We start from the raw sequence: 18,564 nt of genomic DNA on the forward strand, positions 1-18,564 counted from the left end.
TTTACCCCCCCATGACTATATACCCTTTACCCACCCATGACTATATACCCTTTATTCCCCCATGACTATATACCCTTTATCCCCCCCCATGACTATATACCCTGTACCCCCCCATGACTATATACCCTTTACCCACCCATGACTATATACCCTTTATTCCCCCATGACTATATACCCTTTACCCCCCCCATGATTATTTACCCTTTACTCACCCCCAATGATGATATACCCTTTACTCGCCCCCCATGATTATATACCCTTTACTCGCCCCCCCCATGATTATATACCCTTTACTCGCCCCCCATGATTATATACCCTTTACCCCCATGATTATATACCCTTTACCCCCATGATTATATACCCTTTACCTCCCATGATTATATATCCTTTACCCCCCCCATGACTATATACCCCTTACCTCCCCCCATGACTATATACCCTTTACCCCCCCCATGACTATATACCCTTTACCCCCCCATGACTATATACCCCTTACCTCCCCCCATGACTATATACCCTTTACCCCCCCCATGACTATATACCCTTTACCCCCCCCCCCATGACTATATACCCTTTACCCCCCCCCCATGACTATGTACCCTTTACCCACCCATGACTATATACCCTTTACCCCCCCATGACTATATACCCTTTACCCCCCCCCCATGACTTTATACCCTTTACCCCTCATGACTATATACCCTTTACCCCCCATGACTATATACCCTTTACCCCCCCATGACTATATACCCTTTACCCACCTCCATGACTATGTACCCTTTACCCCCCATGACTATATACCCTTTACCCCCCCATGACTATATACCCTTTACCCCCCCATGACTATATACCCTTTACCCACCCCCCCATGACTATATACCCCTTTATCCACCCATGACTATATACCCTTTACCCACCCATGATTATATACCCTTTACCCACCCAAGACTATATACCCTTTACCCCCCCATGACTATATACCCCTTACCCCCCCATGACTATATGCCCTTTACCCCCCCCATGACTACATACCCTTTACCCCCCCCATGACTATGTACCCTTTACCCACCCATGACTATATACCCTTTACCCCCCATGACTATATACCCTTTACCCCCCCCCCATGACTTTATACCCTTTACCCCCCCCCAATGACTATATACCCTTTACCCCCCATGACTATATACCCTTTACCCCCATGACTATATACCCTTTACCCACCTCCATGACTATGTACCCTTTACCCCCCATGACTATATACCCTTTACCCCCCATGACTATATACCCTTTACCCCCCCATGACTATATACCCTTTACCCACCCATGACTATATACCCTTTATTCCCCCATGACTATATACCCTTTATCCCCCCCATGACTATATACCCTGTACCCCCCCATGACTATATACCCTTTACCCACCCATGACTATATACCCTTTATTCCCCCATGACTATATACCCTTTACCCCCCCCCCCCATGACTATATACCCTTTACCCACCCATGACTATATACCCTTTATCCCCCCCATGACTATATACCCTTTATCCCCCTCATGACTATATACCATTTATCCCCCCATGACTATATACCCTTTATCCCCCCATGACTATATACCCTTTACCCCCCCATGATTATATACCCTTTACCCCCCCCCCATGATTATATACCCTTTACCTCCCCATGATTATATACCCTTTACCCCCATGATTATATAACCTTTACCCCCCATGATTATATACCCTTTATCCCCCCATGATTATATACCCTTTACCCCCCCATGACTATATACCCTTTACCCCCCCATGATTATTTACCCTTTACTCACCCCCAATGATGATATACCCTTTACTCGCCCCCCATGATTATATACCCTTTACTCGCCCCCCCATGATTATATACCCTTTACTCGCCCCCCATGATTATATACCCTTTACCCCCATGATTATATACCCTTTACCCCCATGATTATATACCCTTTACCCCCCCCATGATTATATACCCTTTACCCCCCCATGATTATATACCCTTTACCCCCCCATGATTATATACCCTTTATCCCCCCCCATGATTATATACCCTTTACCCCCCATTATTATATACCCTTTACCCCCCCATTATTATATACCCTTTACCCCCCCCCCATGACTATATACCCTTTACCCGCCCATGACTATATACCCTTTACCCACCTATGACTATATACCCTTTATCCCCCCCATGACTATATACCCTTTATCCCCCTCATGACTATATACCATTTATCCCCCCATGACTATATACCCTTTATCCCCCCATGACTATATACCCTTTACCCCCCCATGATTATATACCCTTTACCCCCCCCCCCATGATTATATACCCTTTACCTCCCCATGATTATATACCCTTTACCCCCATGATTATATAACCTTTACCCCCCATGATTATATACCCTTTATCCCCCCATGATTATATACCCTTTACCCCCCCATGACTATATACCCTTTACCCCCCCATGATTATTTACCCTTTACTCACCCCCAATGATGATATACCCTTTACTCGCCCCCCATGATTATATACCCTTTACTCGCCCCCCCATGATTATATACCCTTTACTCGCCCCCCATGATTATATACCCTTTACCCCCATGATTATATACCCTTTACCCCCATGATTATATACCCTTTACCCCCCATGATTATATACCCTTTACCCCCCCATGATTATATACCCTTTATCCCCCCCCATGATTATATACCCTTTACCCCCCATTATTATATACCCTTTACCCCCCCATTATTATATACCCTTTACCCCCCCCATGACTATATACCCTTTACCCGCCCATGACTATATACCCTTTACCCACCTATGACTATATACCCTTTATCCCCCCATGACTATATACCCTTTACCCACCCATGATTATATACCCTTTACCCACCCATGACTATATACCATTTATCCCCCCCATGACTTTATACCCTTTATCCCCCCCATGACTATATACCCTTTACCCCCCCATGACTATATACCCTTCATCCCCCCATGACTATATACCCTTTACCCACCCATGACTATATACCCTTTACCCACCCATGACTATATACCATTTATCCCCCCCATGACTATATACCCTTTATCCCCCCCATGACTATATACCCTTTACCCCCCCCATGACTATATACCCTTTACCCACCCATGACTATATGCCCATTATCCCCCTCATGGCTATATACCATTTATCCCCCCCATGACTATATACCCTTTATCCCCCCCATGACTATATACCCTTTACCCCCCCATGATTATATACCCTCTACCTCCCATGATTATATACCCTTTACCTCCCCATGATTATATACCCTTTACCTCCCCATGATTATATAGTCTTTACTCCCCCCCATGACTATATACCCTTTACCCCCCATGATTATATACCCTTTACCCCCCCCATGATTATATACCCTTTACCCCCCCATGATTATATACCCTTTACCCCCCATGATTATATACCCTTTACCCCCATGATTATATACCCTTTACCTCCCCATGATTATATACTCTTTACTCGCCCCCCATGATGATATACCCTTTACTCCCCCCATGATTATATACCCTTTACCTCCCCATGATTATATACCCTTTACTCGCCCCCCCATGATTATATACCCTTTACCTCCCCATGATTATATACCCTTTACTCGCCCCCCATGATTATATACCCTTTACTCGCCTCCCATGATTATATACCCTTTACTCCCCACCCCATGATTATATACCCTTTACTCCCCACCCGATGATTATATACCCTTTACTCCCCACCCCATGATTATATACCGTTTACCCCCCATGATTATATACCCTTTACCCCCCCATGATTATATACCCTTTACTCGCCCCCATAGTTACATAGTTGCATAGTTAGTACGGTCGAAAAAAGACATATGTCCATCAAGTTAAACCAGGGAATTAAGGGGTAGGGGTGAGGCGCAATATTGGGGAAGGGATGGGATTTTATATTTATTCATAAGCATTAATCTTATTTTGTTCCATGAATGTATCTAACCCTGTTTTAAAACTGTTAATTGTTCCTGCTGTGACCAGTTCCTGAGGTAGACCGTTCCATAAATTCACAGTCCTCACGGTAAAGAAGGCGTGTCGCCCCTTGAGACTAAACTTTTTCTTCTCCAGACGGAGAGAGTGCCCCCTCGTCCTTTGGGGGGTTTTAACCTGGAACAGTTTTTTTCCATATTTTTTGTATGGGCCATTAATATACTTATATACGTTTATCATATCCCCCCTTATACGTCTCTTCTCAAGACTAAACAATTGTAACTCCTTTAATCGCTCCTCATAGCTAAGATGATCCATGCCCCATATTAGTTTAGTCACCCGTCTCTGCACCCTTTCCAACTCCGCAGTGTCCCTTTTATGGACAGGTGCCCAAAACTGAACAGCATATTCCAGGTGAGGCCGTACCAATGCTTTATAAAGGGGGAGTATTATACACTATAGACTGTACCAATGCTTTATAAAGGGGGAGTATTATACACTATAGACTGTACCAATGCTTTATAAAGGGGGAGTATTATGTCCCTGTCCCTTGAGTCCATGCCTCTTTTGATACATGACAATATCCTGCCGGCTTTGGAAGCAGCAGCCTGACATTGTGCTATTCTGTAGTCTGTGATCTACAAGTCACCCAGATCCTTCTCTACCAGTGACTCTGACAGTTTAATCCACCCTAAGACATACGACGCTGCAGGTTATTAGTATACACAGCCCCCCTCTATATACACAGCCCCCCCTCTATATACACAGCCCCCCTCTATATACACAGCCCCCTCTATATACACAGCCCCCCCTCTATATACACAGCCCCCTCTATATACACAGCCCCCTCTATATACACAGCCCCCCCTCTATATACACAGCCCCCCTCTATATACACAGCCCCCTCTATATACACAGCCCCCCTCTATATACACAGCCCCCCTCTATATACACATCCCCCCTCTATATACACAGCCCCCACTCTATATACACAGCCCCCCCTCTATATACACAGCCCCCCCTCTATATACACAGCCCCCCCTCTATATACACAGCCCCCCTCTATATACACAGCCCCCCCTCTATATACACAGCCCCCCTAAGACATACAATGCTGCAGGTTATTAGGACCCAGATGCAGAACTTTACATTTATCCACATTGAACCTCATTTGCCAAGTGGATGCCCAGACACTTAGTCTATCCAAGTCATCTTGTAACTTATACACATCCTCTATAGACTGTACCCCCCCTCTATATACACAGCCCCCCTCTATATACACGTCCTCTATAGACTGTACCGTGCTACAAAGCTTGAAGTCATCTGCAAAGATAGAAACAGAGCTGTTAATACCATCCTCTATATCATTGATAAATAAATTATACAACAGCGGGCCCAGTACTGAACCTTGGGGTACACCACTAATAACCGGGGACCAATTAGAGTACGAATCATTGACCACCACTCTCTGGGTACGATCCATGAGCCAGTGTTCAATCCAGTTACAAACTAAAGTTTCCAAACCCAAAGACCTTAACTTACCTGTCAGACGTCTATGAGGGACAGTATCAAATGCTTTAGCAAAATCCAGAAACACTATATCCACAGCCATTCCTCTATATGCACAGCCCCCCTCTATATCCACAGCTCCCCTCTATATCCACAGCCCCCCCTCTATATACACAGCCACCCTCTATATACACAGCCCCCCCTCTATATACACAGCCCCCCCTCTATATACAGAGCCCCCCATCTATATCCACAGCCATTCCTCTGTCAAGGCTTCTACTCACCTCTTCATAAAAGCAGATTAGATTGGTTTGACAACTTCTATCCTTAGTAAACCCATGCTGGCTATCACTTATAATACAATTATCCCCTATGTATTCCTGTATGTAATCCCTTATAAGTCCTTCAAACAATTTACCCACAATGCACGTTAAACTTACCGGTCTATAGTTTCCTGGGGAAGACCTAGAGCCCTTTTTGAAGATTGGAACCACATTCGCCTTGAGCCAGTCCCTTGGCACAATACCAGACACCATAGAATCTCTAAATATCATGAACAGGGGTACAGATATTACTGAACTTACCTCTCTAAGAACTCTTGGGTGTAGTCCATCCGGCCCTGGAGATTTGTTTACATTTAAATTACTTCACTTACCTTGTACCATCTCTACATTAAGCCAGTTCAGTACATTACATGATGTGTTACCAGCACTGACCTGTACATGATGTGTTACCAGCACTGACCTGTACATGATGTGTTACCAGCACTGACCTGTACATGATGTGTTACCAGCACTGACCTGTACATGATGTGTTACCAGCACTGACCTGTACATGATGTGTTACCAGCACCGACCTGTACATGATGTGTTACCAGCACTGACCTGTACATGATGTGTTACCAACACTGACCTGTACATGATTTGTTACCAGCACTGACCTGGCCAATGTCAGCTCCCTTTTCCATAGTGTATACAGAACTAAAGAACCCATTCAGTAGCTCCGCCTTCTCTTGATCGCCCGTGACAACCTCCCCATTATCATTATTAAGGGGTCCTACATGCTCTGTCCTTGGTTTTTTTGCATTTATATATCTAAAAAAATATTTAGGATTAGTTTTGCTTTCTTTGGCCACCTGTCTCTCGTTTAGAATTTTTGCTGTTTTTATTACATTTTTACAGATTTTATTAAGCTCTTTGTACTGTTTAAATGTGATCGCTGACCCATCAGATTTGTATTTTTTGAAGGCTATTTTTTTGTTGTTTATTGCTCTTTTAACATCATTTGTCAGCCATGTAGGATTTAGTTTTAATCGTTTATATTTGTTCCCCTTTGGTATATATTTAGCTGTATAGTTATTTAGAGTTGATTTAAAGATGTCCCATTTACCTTCTGTATCAGTATTTGAGAACACCTCCCCCAGTCTATGTCCTGTAGTGCAGCCCTCAGCCCAGGGAAGTTTGCCTTTTTAAAGTTATATGTTTTTGCCTTCCCCGTCTGTCTTTGTTTTCTACATTTTAAGTGAAAAGTAACTATATTGTGGTCGCTATTCCCAAGGTTTTCCCGCACAGTTACATTACCAACCAGCTCTGCGTTGTTGGAAATGATCAGATCCAACAAGGCATCACTTCTTGTTGGGTCCTCCACAAACTGGCCCATAAAATTATCCTGCAATAAATTTAGGAATTGACGCCCCTTTGTAGTTTTAGCCAACCCCGGACCCCAATCTATATCTGGATAGTTATAATCTCCCATTATTACCACTGTACCTGCCCGGGCGGCCTCTCTATTTGTTTATACAGCCGACCTTCTATCTCTTCAGTGATATTAGGGGGTCTGTAGATTACACCAAATATTATTTTTTCAGTATTTCCCTCCTTTTGTAATTCTACCCACATTGATTCCACCTCCTCAGAATCATCACACACTATGGCATCGTTCACACTGACTTTCATACCACTTCTTACATACAGACAGACTCCACCACCTTTTCTGTTCATTCTATCCTTGCGAAACAATGTAAACCCCTGCAGATTGACAGCCCAGTCATGTGAGGAGTCCAGCCATGTCTCAGTGACCCCAACTATATCACCAGCCATGTCTCAGTGACCCCAACTATATCACCAGCCATGTCTCAGTGACCTCAACTATATCACCAGCCATGTCTCAGTGACCCCAACTATATCACCAGCCATGTCTCAGTGACCCCAACTATATCACCATCCATGTCTCAGTGACCCCAACTATATCAATATGTTCCTCCAGTATCAAGGCCTCAAGCTCCCCCATTTTATTTGCTAGGCTTCTGGCATTTGTGAACATACACTTTACATTTCCATACTTTATGTTATTGGGGTTAATGGGATTCAAGGGTGTAAGTTTTATTTTCCTATGAAGCCTATTTATATTAACTATTCTAACCCCTCCCTCCGCTCCACCCCCAGGTACATTTATAATTCCCCCCTCTCTATCTACACTATCTTCCCCCTCTTTGCTGTAGGTTCCCTCCCTCCAAGTCCCTAGTTTAAACACTCCTCCACCCTTCTAGCCATCTTCTCCCCAAGCAAAGCTGCACCCTCCCCATTGAGGTGCAGCCCGTCCCTACGGTAGAGCCGGTAACCGACAGCGAAGTCAGCCCAGTTCTCCATGAACCCAGACCCTTCCTTCCTACACCAGCTTCTGAGCCCCTTGTTTACCTCCCTGATCTCCCGCTGCCTCTCTGGTGTGGCTCGTGGTACTGGTAGTATTTCAGAAAATACTAACTTGGAGGTCCTTGCCTTAAGCTTGTGGCCTAAGTCCCTGAAATCATTTTTAAGGACACTCCACCTACCTCTTACTTTGTCATTGGTGCCAATATGTACCATGACCGCTGGGTCCTCTCCAGCCCCGCCCAGCAACCTGTCAACCCGATCCGTGATGTGCCGAACTCGAGCGCCAGGCAGACAACACACTGTTCGGCGATCCCGTTCTTTGTGACAGATTGCCCTGTCTGTCCCCCTAATAATTGAGTCCCCCACCACTAGTACCTGTCTGGCCTGCCCTGTACTCCTCCCTCCCTCCTTACTGGAGCAGACACCCCCCTGGCGGTCAGAGGCGGTATCCTGCTGCAGTTCTGCTAGCTCTGTAATGGCATCCCCCTCATCTGCCAAGCGGGCAAACTTGTTGGGGTGTGCCAGTTCAGGACTAGCCTCCCTGACACTTTTTCCCCTACCCCTCTTTCTAACTGTAACCCAGCTAAGTGCCTGACTGTCCTGCAACTCCGTCCCACTGTCCTCCCCCACCTCTATTCCCGAGAGTGCCTGCTCAGTGAGCAGGAGACTCCTCTCCATGTTGTTAATGCTTCTCATTGTTGCCAGTCGCCCCTCTAGATGCAGGATCTGGGCTTCCAAGCGGACAACTAGCGCACATCTCGCACAACAATCTGCACCTCACACTGCTGGTCAAGGGTTGCATACATTGTGCAGGATGTACACCGGACTGCATTTTCCAACATGGAGGCCATCTAGTTATGGGGATTTCACAAATGTATAGGAAAAAACAGACAGTCAAAATTACACTTAAAATTTTTTGTAGACCTTGTGGGTTCAGAAATTAACACTCACAGCGATCTCAACCTCCTGCTTTCAAACTCCAGTTTTTGTAACTCCTCTTTCACGCCCCCTCTTACACAGCAACACTCAGAAGAGCAAGATCTCAATAAGAGTCCCAAGCTAAGATTTATACACCTGTGCCCAATCTACTCCTCCTCCCCCTAGAGGTGGAACAGAGAGAAATAAAAAAAAAAAATGAAAAAGGGTGTTTAACCCCTTAAGGACTCAGGGTTTTTCCCTTTTTTGCACTTTCGTTTTTTCCTCCTTACCTTTAAAAAATCATAACCCTTTCAATTTTCCACCTAAAAATCCATATTATGGCTTATTTTTTGCGTCGCCAATTCTACTTTGCAGTGACATTAGTCATTTTACCCAAAAATGCACGGCGAAACGGAAAAAAAAATCATTGTGCGACAAAATCGAAAAAAAAACGCCATTTTGTAACTTTTGGGGGCTTCCGTTTCTACGCAGTGCATATTTCGGTAAAAATGACACCTTATCATTATTCTGTAGGTCCATACGGTTAAAATGATACCCTACTTATATAGGTTTGATTTTGTCGCACTTCTGGAAAAAATCATAACTACATGCAGGAAAATTTATACGTTTAAAAATGTAATCTTCTGACCCCTATAACTTTTTTATTTTTCCATATACGGGGCGGTATTGTTTTGATCTGACTTTTTGATCACTTTTTATTCATTTTTTAATGTTATAAAAAGTTACCAAAATACGCTTTTTTGGACTTTGGAATTTTTTTGCGCGTACGCCATTGACCGTACGGCTTAATTAATGATATATTTTTATAGTTCGGACATTTACGCACGCGGCGATACCATATATGTTTATTTTTATTTTTTTTTACACTGTTTTATTTTTCTTATGGGAAAAGGGGGGTGATTCAAACTTTTATTAGGGAAGGGGTTAAATGACCTTTATTAACACTTTTTTTTTACTTTTTTTTTTGCAGTGTTATAGGTCCCATAGGAGACTATAACACTGCACACACTGATCTCTTATACTGATCATTATTATCCCATAGGGACCTATAACACTGCACACACTGATCTTTCATCCTGATCACAGGCGTGTATTAACACGCCTGTGATCAGCATTATCGACGCTTGTCTGCTCCTGCCTGGATCTCAGGCACGGAGCAGTCATTCGTCGATCGGACACCAGGGAGGCAGGTAAGAGCCCTCCCGGTGTCCGATCAGCTGTTCGGGACGCCGCGATTTCACCGCGGCGGTCCCGAACAGCCCGACTGAGCAGCCGGGATACTTTCAGTTTCACTTTAGAAGCGGCGGTCAGCTTTGACCGCCGCTTCTAAAGGGTTAATACCGCACATCGCCGCGATCGGCGATGTGTGGTATTAGCCGCGGGTCCCGGCCGTTGATTAGCGCCGGGACCCACGCGATATGATGCGGGATCGCGGCGCGATCCCGCTTCACATCGCGGGAGCCGGCGCAGGACGTAAATATACGTCCTGCGTCGTTAAGGGGTTAAACTCTAACAGTTATCCCACTATGTGCAAAAGAGAGAGACTTACCCAAAATATGAATGTGGGCTATAGGCAGTCGCACCCACTCCACAGATTCACTCCGCACAACAGATAATCACAGTTTTTGTAACTCCTCTTTCACGCCCCCTCTTACACAGCAACACTCAGAAAGAGCAAGCTGATTATATACCCTTTACCCCCCATGATTATATACCCTTTACCCCCATGATTATATACCCTTTACCCCCATGATTATATACCCTTTACCCCCATGATTATATACCCTTTACCCCCATGATTATATACCCTTTACCCCCATGATTATATACCCTTTATTCCCCCCATGACTATATACCCTTTACTGTTTGATCATGTCCCCCCATGACTATATACCCTTTACTGTTTGATTATATTCCCCCCATGACTATATACCCTTTACTGTTTGATCATGTCCCCCCATGACTATATACCCTTTACTGTTTGATCATGTCCCCCCATGACTATATACCCTTTACTGTTTGATCATATCCCCCCATGACTATATACCCTTTACTGTTTGATCATATCCCCCCATGACTATATACCCTTTACTGTTTGATCATATCCCCCCATGACTATATACCCTTTACTGTTTGATCATATCCCCCCATGACTATATACCCTTTACTGTTTGATCATATCCCCCCATGACTATATACCCTTTACTGTTTGATCATATCCCCCCATGACTATATACCCTTTACTGTTTGATTATATTCCCCCCATGACTATATACCCTTTACTGTTTTATCATATCCCCCCATGACTATATACCCTTTACTGTTTGATCATATCCCCCCCATGACTATATACCCTTTACTGTTTGATCATATCCCCCCATGACTATATACCCTTTACTGTTTGATCATATTCCCCCCCATGACTATATACCCTTTACTGTTTGATCATATTCCCCCCCATGACTATATACCCTTTACTGTTTGATCATCTTCCCCCCCATGACTATATACCCTTTACTGTTTGATCATGTCCCCCCATGACTATATACCCTTTACTGTTTGATCATATTCCCCCATGACTATATACCCTTTACTGTTTGATCATCTTCCCCCCCATGACTATATACCCTTTACTGTTTGATCATATTCCCCCATGACTATATACCCTTTACTGTTTGATCATCTTCCCCCCCATGACTATATACCCTTTACTGTTTGATCATCTTCCCCCCCATGACTATATACCCTTTACTGTTTGATCATCTTCCCCCCCATGACTATATACCCTTTACTGTTTGATCATATTCCCCCCCATGACTATATACCCTTTACTGTTTGATCATATTCCCCCCCATGACTATATACCCTTTACTGTTTGATCATATTCCCCCCCATGACTATATACCCTTTACTGTTTGATCATATCCCCCCCATGACTATATACCCTTTACTGTTTGATCATATCCCCCCCATGACTATATACCCTTTACTGTTTGATCATGTCCCCCCATGACTATATACCCTTTACTGTTTGATCATATCCCCCCATGACTATATACCCTTTACTGTTTGATCATATCCCCCCCATGACTATATACCCTTTACTGTTTGATCATGTCCCCCCATGACTATATACCCTTTACTGTTTGATCATGTCCCCCCATGACTATATACCCTTTACTGTTTGATCATATCCCCCCATGACTATATACCCTTTACTGTTTGATCATATCCCCCCCATGACTATATACCCTTTACTGTTTGATCATATCCCCCCATGACTATATACCCTTTACTGTTTGATCATGTCCCCCCATGACTATATACCCTTTACTGTTTGATCATATCCCCCCATGACTATATACCCTTTACTGTTTGATCATATTCCCCCCCATGACTATATACCCTTTACTGTTTGATCATATCCCCCCATGACTATATACCCTTTACTGTTTGATCATATTCCCCCCCATGACTATATACCCTTTACTGTTTGATCATATCCCCCCCATGACTATATACCCTATACTGTTTGATCATGTCCCCCCATGACTATATACCCTGTACTGTTTGATCATATCTCCCCCATGACTATATACCCTTTACTGTTTGATCATGTCCACCCATGACTATATACCCTTTACTGTTTGATCATGTCCCCCCATGACTATATACCCTTTACTGTTTGATCATGTCCCCCCATATCTTTTGTCATTCTCATGTAAATTCTTCTTGTTAGTTACTTTACATATCCCTTAGCACCCAGCTGTTAGGAGCCTCAGGACACCTAGTTTGCTGATTAGGTTATTTGGGCATATTCTGCCAGTTTGGTGCCAACTTAAACAAAAGTTTTACATTTTCTTTATAGTTAATTACGTCCCAGTTGTAGAAATATGTTTTCCAGGGTTCCCCTTTGTAGCCATAGTTATATATCTCCCAAATAATGATCCCCGAATATTAGGCTGTCTGTAGAACCCAAACATGACCCAGTTGTACCCATAGATTAAGCTGTATGTACCCCGGCCTGTGTGTTTAACATAACCCCTTCATGTATCCTGTCAGTATGTGCATTATGATGTCACCATATCAATGATTATACTACCATCTATGTCATATCTGTTGTGTACGATGGGAGTTATGATTTATGGCCTAGCATCATCTGTGATTGGAAGGAGGTTGGGACATTTGGGAGGTGGGATGATGTGCCCTCCCTGTGGGCTGATCTAAGAAGAAGGTGGAAACCCCTCCTAACCCAACCCCCTGCTGCACCCATAAAAGTAGTGGTCCAACACCATCTTATTGCTACAAGTTTGGGGCCCATTCTGAATGGACTTGTGCCGCTATTTTATTCCTTTGCCCCAGGACGGATTAGGACTTTACGCAAATACATTAAGTTTGAAACTCTTCTGATTTTTATTCCCTTTTATTTTGTATAACTCTTTTTGCACATTTTCTATGTCTGTTACTTTAACCCTTTTTGTAACTAAGTACTGTACCCTTTATGTACATTAACCGGTTGCCGACGAAGGACGAGCTGGCAACCGTTGGATGAAGTGGGCTCCTGACTGGAGCATGTGTCATACCGCGCAGCCCCCAGCTGGGGGCCGGCGTTAATAGCGATCCACTACTGAGGTATCCTAAGGGCTTACCTCTCCTGCTGCAGCGGCTCCGGCGCTCAAGATGATAAAGTCTGGCAGGACCAGGCTTTATCAATCGAGCGCAGAACACACAGATCAATGTGGTTGCATGAAACCACATTGAACAGTATGAGGAATCTAATGATTCCCCCTAAAAGTCCCATAAGGGGACTAAAAGTGTAAAAAAGAAAAGTGAAAAAAAAGTTTAAAAACACACACATTAACCCCTTCCTTATTAAAAGTTTTTTTTTTAAATCACCCCCCTTTTCCCAAATTCCATATAAAAAATGTGCAGACAAAGAAGTGTATAGTCCAGCTCACTCCCTCAGCCCATCGCGCCAGGACCGGCGTGGGCAACACCAACTGGAACTGACAAGTAAAAGCAAAATGTCCAGCGCGAATATGAAGGAACTGGATGTTTATTCCAATAGCCAAAAAGACAAGGAGAACATGACAAGGTGACGCGTTTCGGTCCTAAGACTGGACCTTAGTCATACACTAGTATACAGTGAGTACAAACCTTATATAGGTGGCCCCTCAAACAACAACCAGTAATCCGTCCGCATCTGAATAGGGTCCTCCTCCTCTTTCCGTGACGTGGGGGTGATAGGTAAAACCCGGAGAAAAGATAAGAAGATGAGGAGGAAAAAGCGGAGACAAAGAAGGAACCAAGGGAAAACCTATCACCCCCACGTCACGGAGGGGTCACCCCCACGTCACGGAAAGAGGAGGAGGACCCTATTCAGATGCGGCCGGATTACTGGTTGTTGTTTGAGGGGCCACCTATATAAGGTTTGTACTCACTGTATACTAGTGTATGACTAAGGTCCAGTCTTAGGACCGAAACACGTCACCTTGTCATGTTCTCCTTGTCTTTTTGGCTATTGGAATGAACATCCAGTTCCTTCATATTCGCGCTGGACATTTTGCTTATATAAAAAATGTGTAACCATAATAAAAATAAACATATATGGTATCGCCACATGCTTAAATGTCCGAACTATAAAAATATATTGTTAATTAAACCGCACGGTCAATGGTGTATGCACAAAAAAAATTCTAAAGTCCAAAATAGCGTATTTTTGGTCACTTCTTAGATCATGAAAAAATGAATAAAAAGCGATCAAAAAGTCTGATCAATACAAAAATGGTACCAATAAAAACTTCAGATCATGGCACAAAAAATGAGTCCTCATACCGGCCTGTACACATAAAAATAAAAAAGTTATAGGGTCGGAATATGATAATTTTAAACATAAATTTTCATGCATGTAGTTATGATTTTTTCCAGAAGTACGACAAAATCAAACCTATATAAGTAGGGGATCATTTTAATCGTATGGACCTACAGAATAATGATAAGGTGTCATTTTTACTGAAAAATTTACTGCGTAGAAACGGAAGCCCCCAAACTTACAAAATTGTGTTTTTTCTTAAATTTTGTCGCACAATTATAATTTTTTTTCCGTTTCGCTGTAGATTTTTATGGTAAAATGACTGACGTCATTACAAAGTAGAATTGGTGGCACTAAAAATAAACCATCATATGGATTTTTTGGTGCAAAATTGAAAGGGATTTGATTTTTAAAAGTATAATTTTTTAACGGAAAAGCCCTGCGTCCTTAAGGGGTTAAAGCTATAACTTACAGCCCTAGAACCTATAGCCCTATAGCCTTATATAGTTGTATCAGTGTATAAGTGTTACCATAGTTTCAGTGTCATAAAGTGCAGAGTGTAAGAATCGGTGTATGATCGGAGGCGTTCTATCGGCCTACTGATAGATGGTGGCAGCGTATTTGTGTGTGGGTGTGTGGACTGGTTTTGGGGTGTGTGTGTAGCCCATGTATAGGGCCTAATGTGATAGGTCTGTGTGGAAGCAGAGTACCCCTTTAACATCACAGCCGAGGTCATGTGTGCAGGGAAGACATGGGGACCTACAAACAGTGTGTATTTGAGTTGTGCCACTGGCTCATAAGGGAGCAGCGCGTGCTCAAGGGAGCCGAGAGTGAATGTGTCACGGTGGCAGCGTAGAGTAAGAGTATTAGAGAAAATGTTCTGTTTATATTGTGTTTTTTAGGCCACGCACTCTTTTCCGAGAGGCGTGGACATGTCCGTACGCCTGGTCGTGTGGGCTGGATGTGATAACTATATAGGATAGAGATGGCGACTCATAAATCTATTCACTTTCAGAAAAGCGGTGAAACGTCTTCAGGTTCCATACAGAATCTAAATCAGAAACAAATACAGCCAAAAAATAGTCACCACGTCACCAAAAGACTGAAAATTAACGTCTTCTCGAGGTCTGCGCAGAGTAACTATGTGTGGTTGGTGGATAGGCTGAGGACATTGGACCGGTCTATAGATGTCCATGGAGTCTACATCACTAATAGTTACACAGGATTTTACCAAGAGATCTCACAGTGCTCATTCGCCATCTTGTACCACACACAGAAACAGGGACGACTCAACATCACGGACGTCACCGACTCCTTGTACAATGAGGAGCTCAAAGATCTGTCTAAATGTCTTGGTGAGTAAGAAGCATCATGTGACCTGTGCGGATAGACGCCATTACAGGACTATGAGATTCTGTGCATATTCTGTATATTTATAATTCTTTCTTGACCATTTCTACAGGGAAGGAAAACGTCATTGTGGTGGTCGATGATCTGAAGAAAGCTGACCAATCAGAGAAGAGGAGGATACTGGAAGGACAGCCCAGCATTACAAGACTAGCCTGGGATCTATATCTGTTCAGTGAGAAAAAGGAGAACAATGATAACTTTGAAGAAATAAAGAAAATTATATGGAAGAAAATACCAACCTGGGATAACATGGACACTGGTATGTATATATATCCGTCATGTCTCCTTATATAACCATGATGGGACCTTCACCACAGCTCCATACCCCCATATACAGAGATCTGGTATATATATATATATATATATATATATATATATATATATATATATATATATACAGCAGGTAGAGCAGCACACAAGAGTCCAGAAGTAAATGGTGCACGCTGTGATCGGACCTGAGCCCCAAGGCCCCTCTAGATACAGCAATGTCAAACACAGGCAGCACTCCAGATTAAGGTGCAAAATAGAAGTGGCTTTATTCACACCAAATAGTGCAAGGCGACATTTTGACCACCTCTCGTGGTCTGCATCAGGCCTGATGCAGACCACGAGAGGTGGTCGAAACGTAGCCTTGCACTATTTAGTGTGAATAAAGCCACTTCTATTTTGCACCTTAATCTGGAGTGCTGCCTGTGTATGACATTGCTAGATATATATATATATATATATATATATATATATATATATATCGGTCATGTCTCCCTCTATAACCATGATGGGACCTTTCCTACAGCTCCATACACCCTATACAGAGATCTGGTGTGTATTTCGGCCATGTCGCCTTCTATAACCATGATAGGACCTTTACCACAGCTCCACACCCCCTATACAGAGCTCTGGTATATATATATATATATATATATATATATATATATATATATATATATATGTATATATATATATATATATATCATCGGTAGTTGCAGTATCTTGTAATACCTTTTCTATTGGACTAACATAGATGAACAAGATTTTGTAGAGAAGCTTTTAGGAATCCTCTCTTTATCAAGTCATAAGCATTTCTGAGCTTACAAGGAGAAAACACACGTTCTATCTCACAAAATATGCAGGGGTTAAAACAACATATGTGGAGAATGGACATTAAGTTGGGCCATAAATTGCATAGCTATAGGACGATAGATACAGATAAGGATGAGGGGGAGAGGTGAGAATGGTGATGATAGATACAGATAAGGATGAGGGGGGGGGGGAGAGGTGAGAATGGTGACGATAGATACAGATAAGGATGAGGGGGGGGGAGAGGTGGGAGTGGTGATTATGCTGGACGGAGGAGAAAGGACAATTTTACTACAAACCCATAGACTGAAGAAAAGACTTAGACAGGGGAGGGGGAGCAGGGGTGTGATGGTGTTAGAGCAGGGAGAGGGAAGACAGTTTAGCAAAGGTTATAGGAAACTTTGATAATGGGATAAGAAGCTTAAATCCACATTAAGTCCTCGGTTCTTGGAGTCTTAATAACTATCATTTTGGCTTCAAATGTCTTTCTTTCCTGGATGTTCTTGAAGTTTCCTTTCAGGATCTTGATTTTGAGGTCCTGTTGGGAGTGACCTGTTTGGGTGAAATGGTGTCCACCTGGGGTGCAATAGTCCTTTTCTCTATGGTTGTTGATGGCCGATCTGTGGAGGTTCATCCTTTTATTGAGTGGCTGACTGGTCTCACCAATGTAACATCTCAGGTCACACTTGGTGCATTGTATCATGTAGACTACATTCTCTGTGGTGCAGGAGTATTGTCCCTTGATGCTGTATGTCTTGTTGTTGTGGGAGGCCTCAGAATTTGTGCAGATGTGTTGACAGAGTTCACAGCGCGGTTTGGCGCAGGGTTTGGTCCCATTGTCTGTATCTGATGTGTCTGTGGGTAGTTTCCTATTGACCAGCTTTTGTTTTAAGTTGGGTGGTTGTCTGAAGGCCAAGATGGGTGGTTCAGGAAAGATTTGCTTTAACACCTCATCTTCTGCTAGTATTGGCTGCAGGTCCTTGATGATTTTGCGTATTTCCTCAAGGGTGGGATTGTATGTGGTTACCAGTGGTATGCGTGATGAGGTTTGTTTCTCTCTGTATTGCAGCAGGTGTTCACGTGGTGTTTGAAGAGCAGAGTGGATTTTCTTATGGATGGTCCT

The 18,564-nt window shown here is 43.2% G+C and overlaps 1 protein-coding gene across 1 annotated transcript in view; it reads left to right on the forward strand.

Moving 5' to 3' along the window:
* Nucleotides 1-18,564, forward strand: part of LOC130284626 (centromere-associated protein E-like) — a 98,068-nt gene that overhangs the window by 67,088 nt on the left and 12,416 nt on the right. The window contains exons 5-6 of the mRNA XM_056535149.1: nucleotides 15,970-16,309; nucleotides 16,417-16,623. Of these exons, the coding sequence (XP_056391124.1) occupies nucleotides 15,970-16,309; nucleotides 16,417-16,623 (547 nt within the window). The remainder of the gene's footprint in view (nucleotides 1-15,969; nucleotides 16,310-16,416; nucleotides 16,624-18,564) is intronic.

Source organism: Hyla sarda, chromosome 8 (genome assembly GCF_029499605.1).
Source record: "Hyla sarda isolate aHylSar1 chromosome 8, aHylSar1.hap1, whole genome shotgun sequence".
NCBI lineage: Eukaryota > Metazoa > Chordata > Amphibia > Anura > Hylidae > Hyla > Hyla sarda.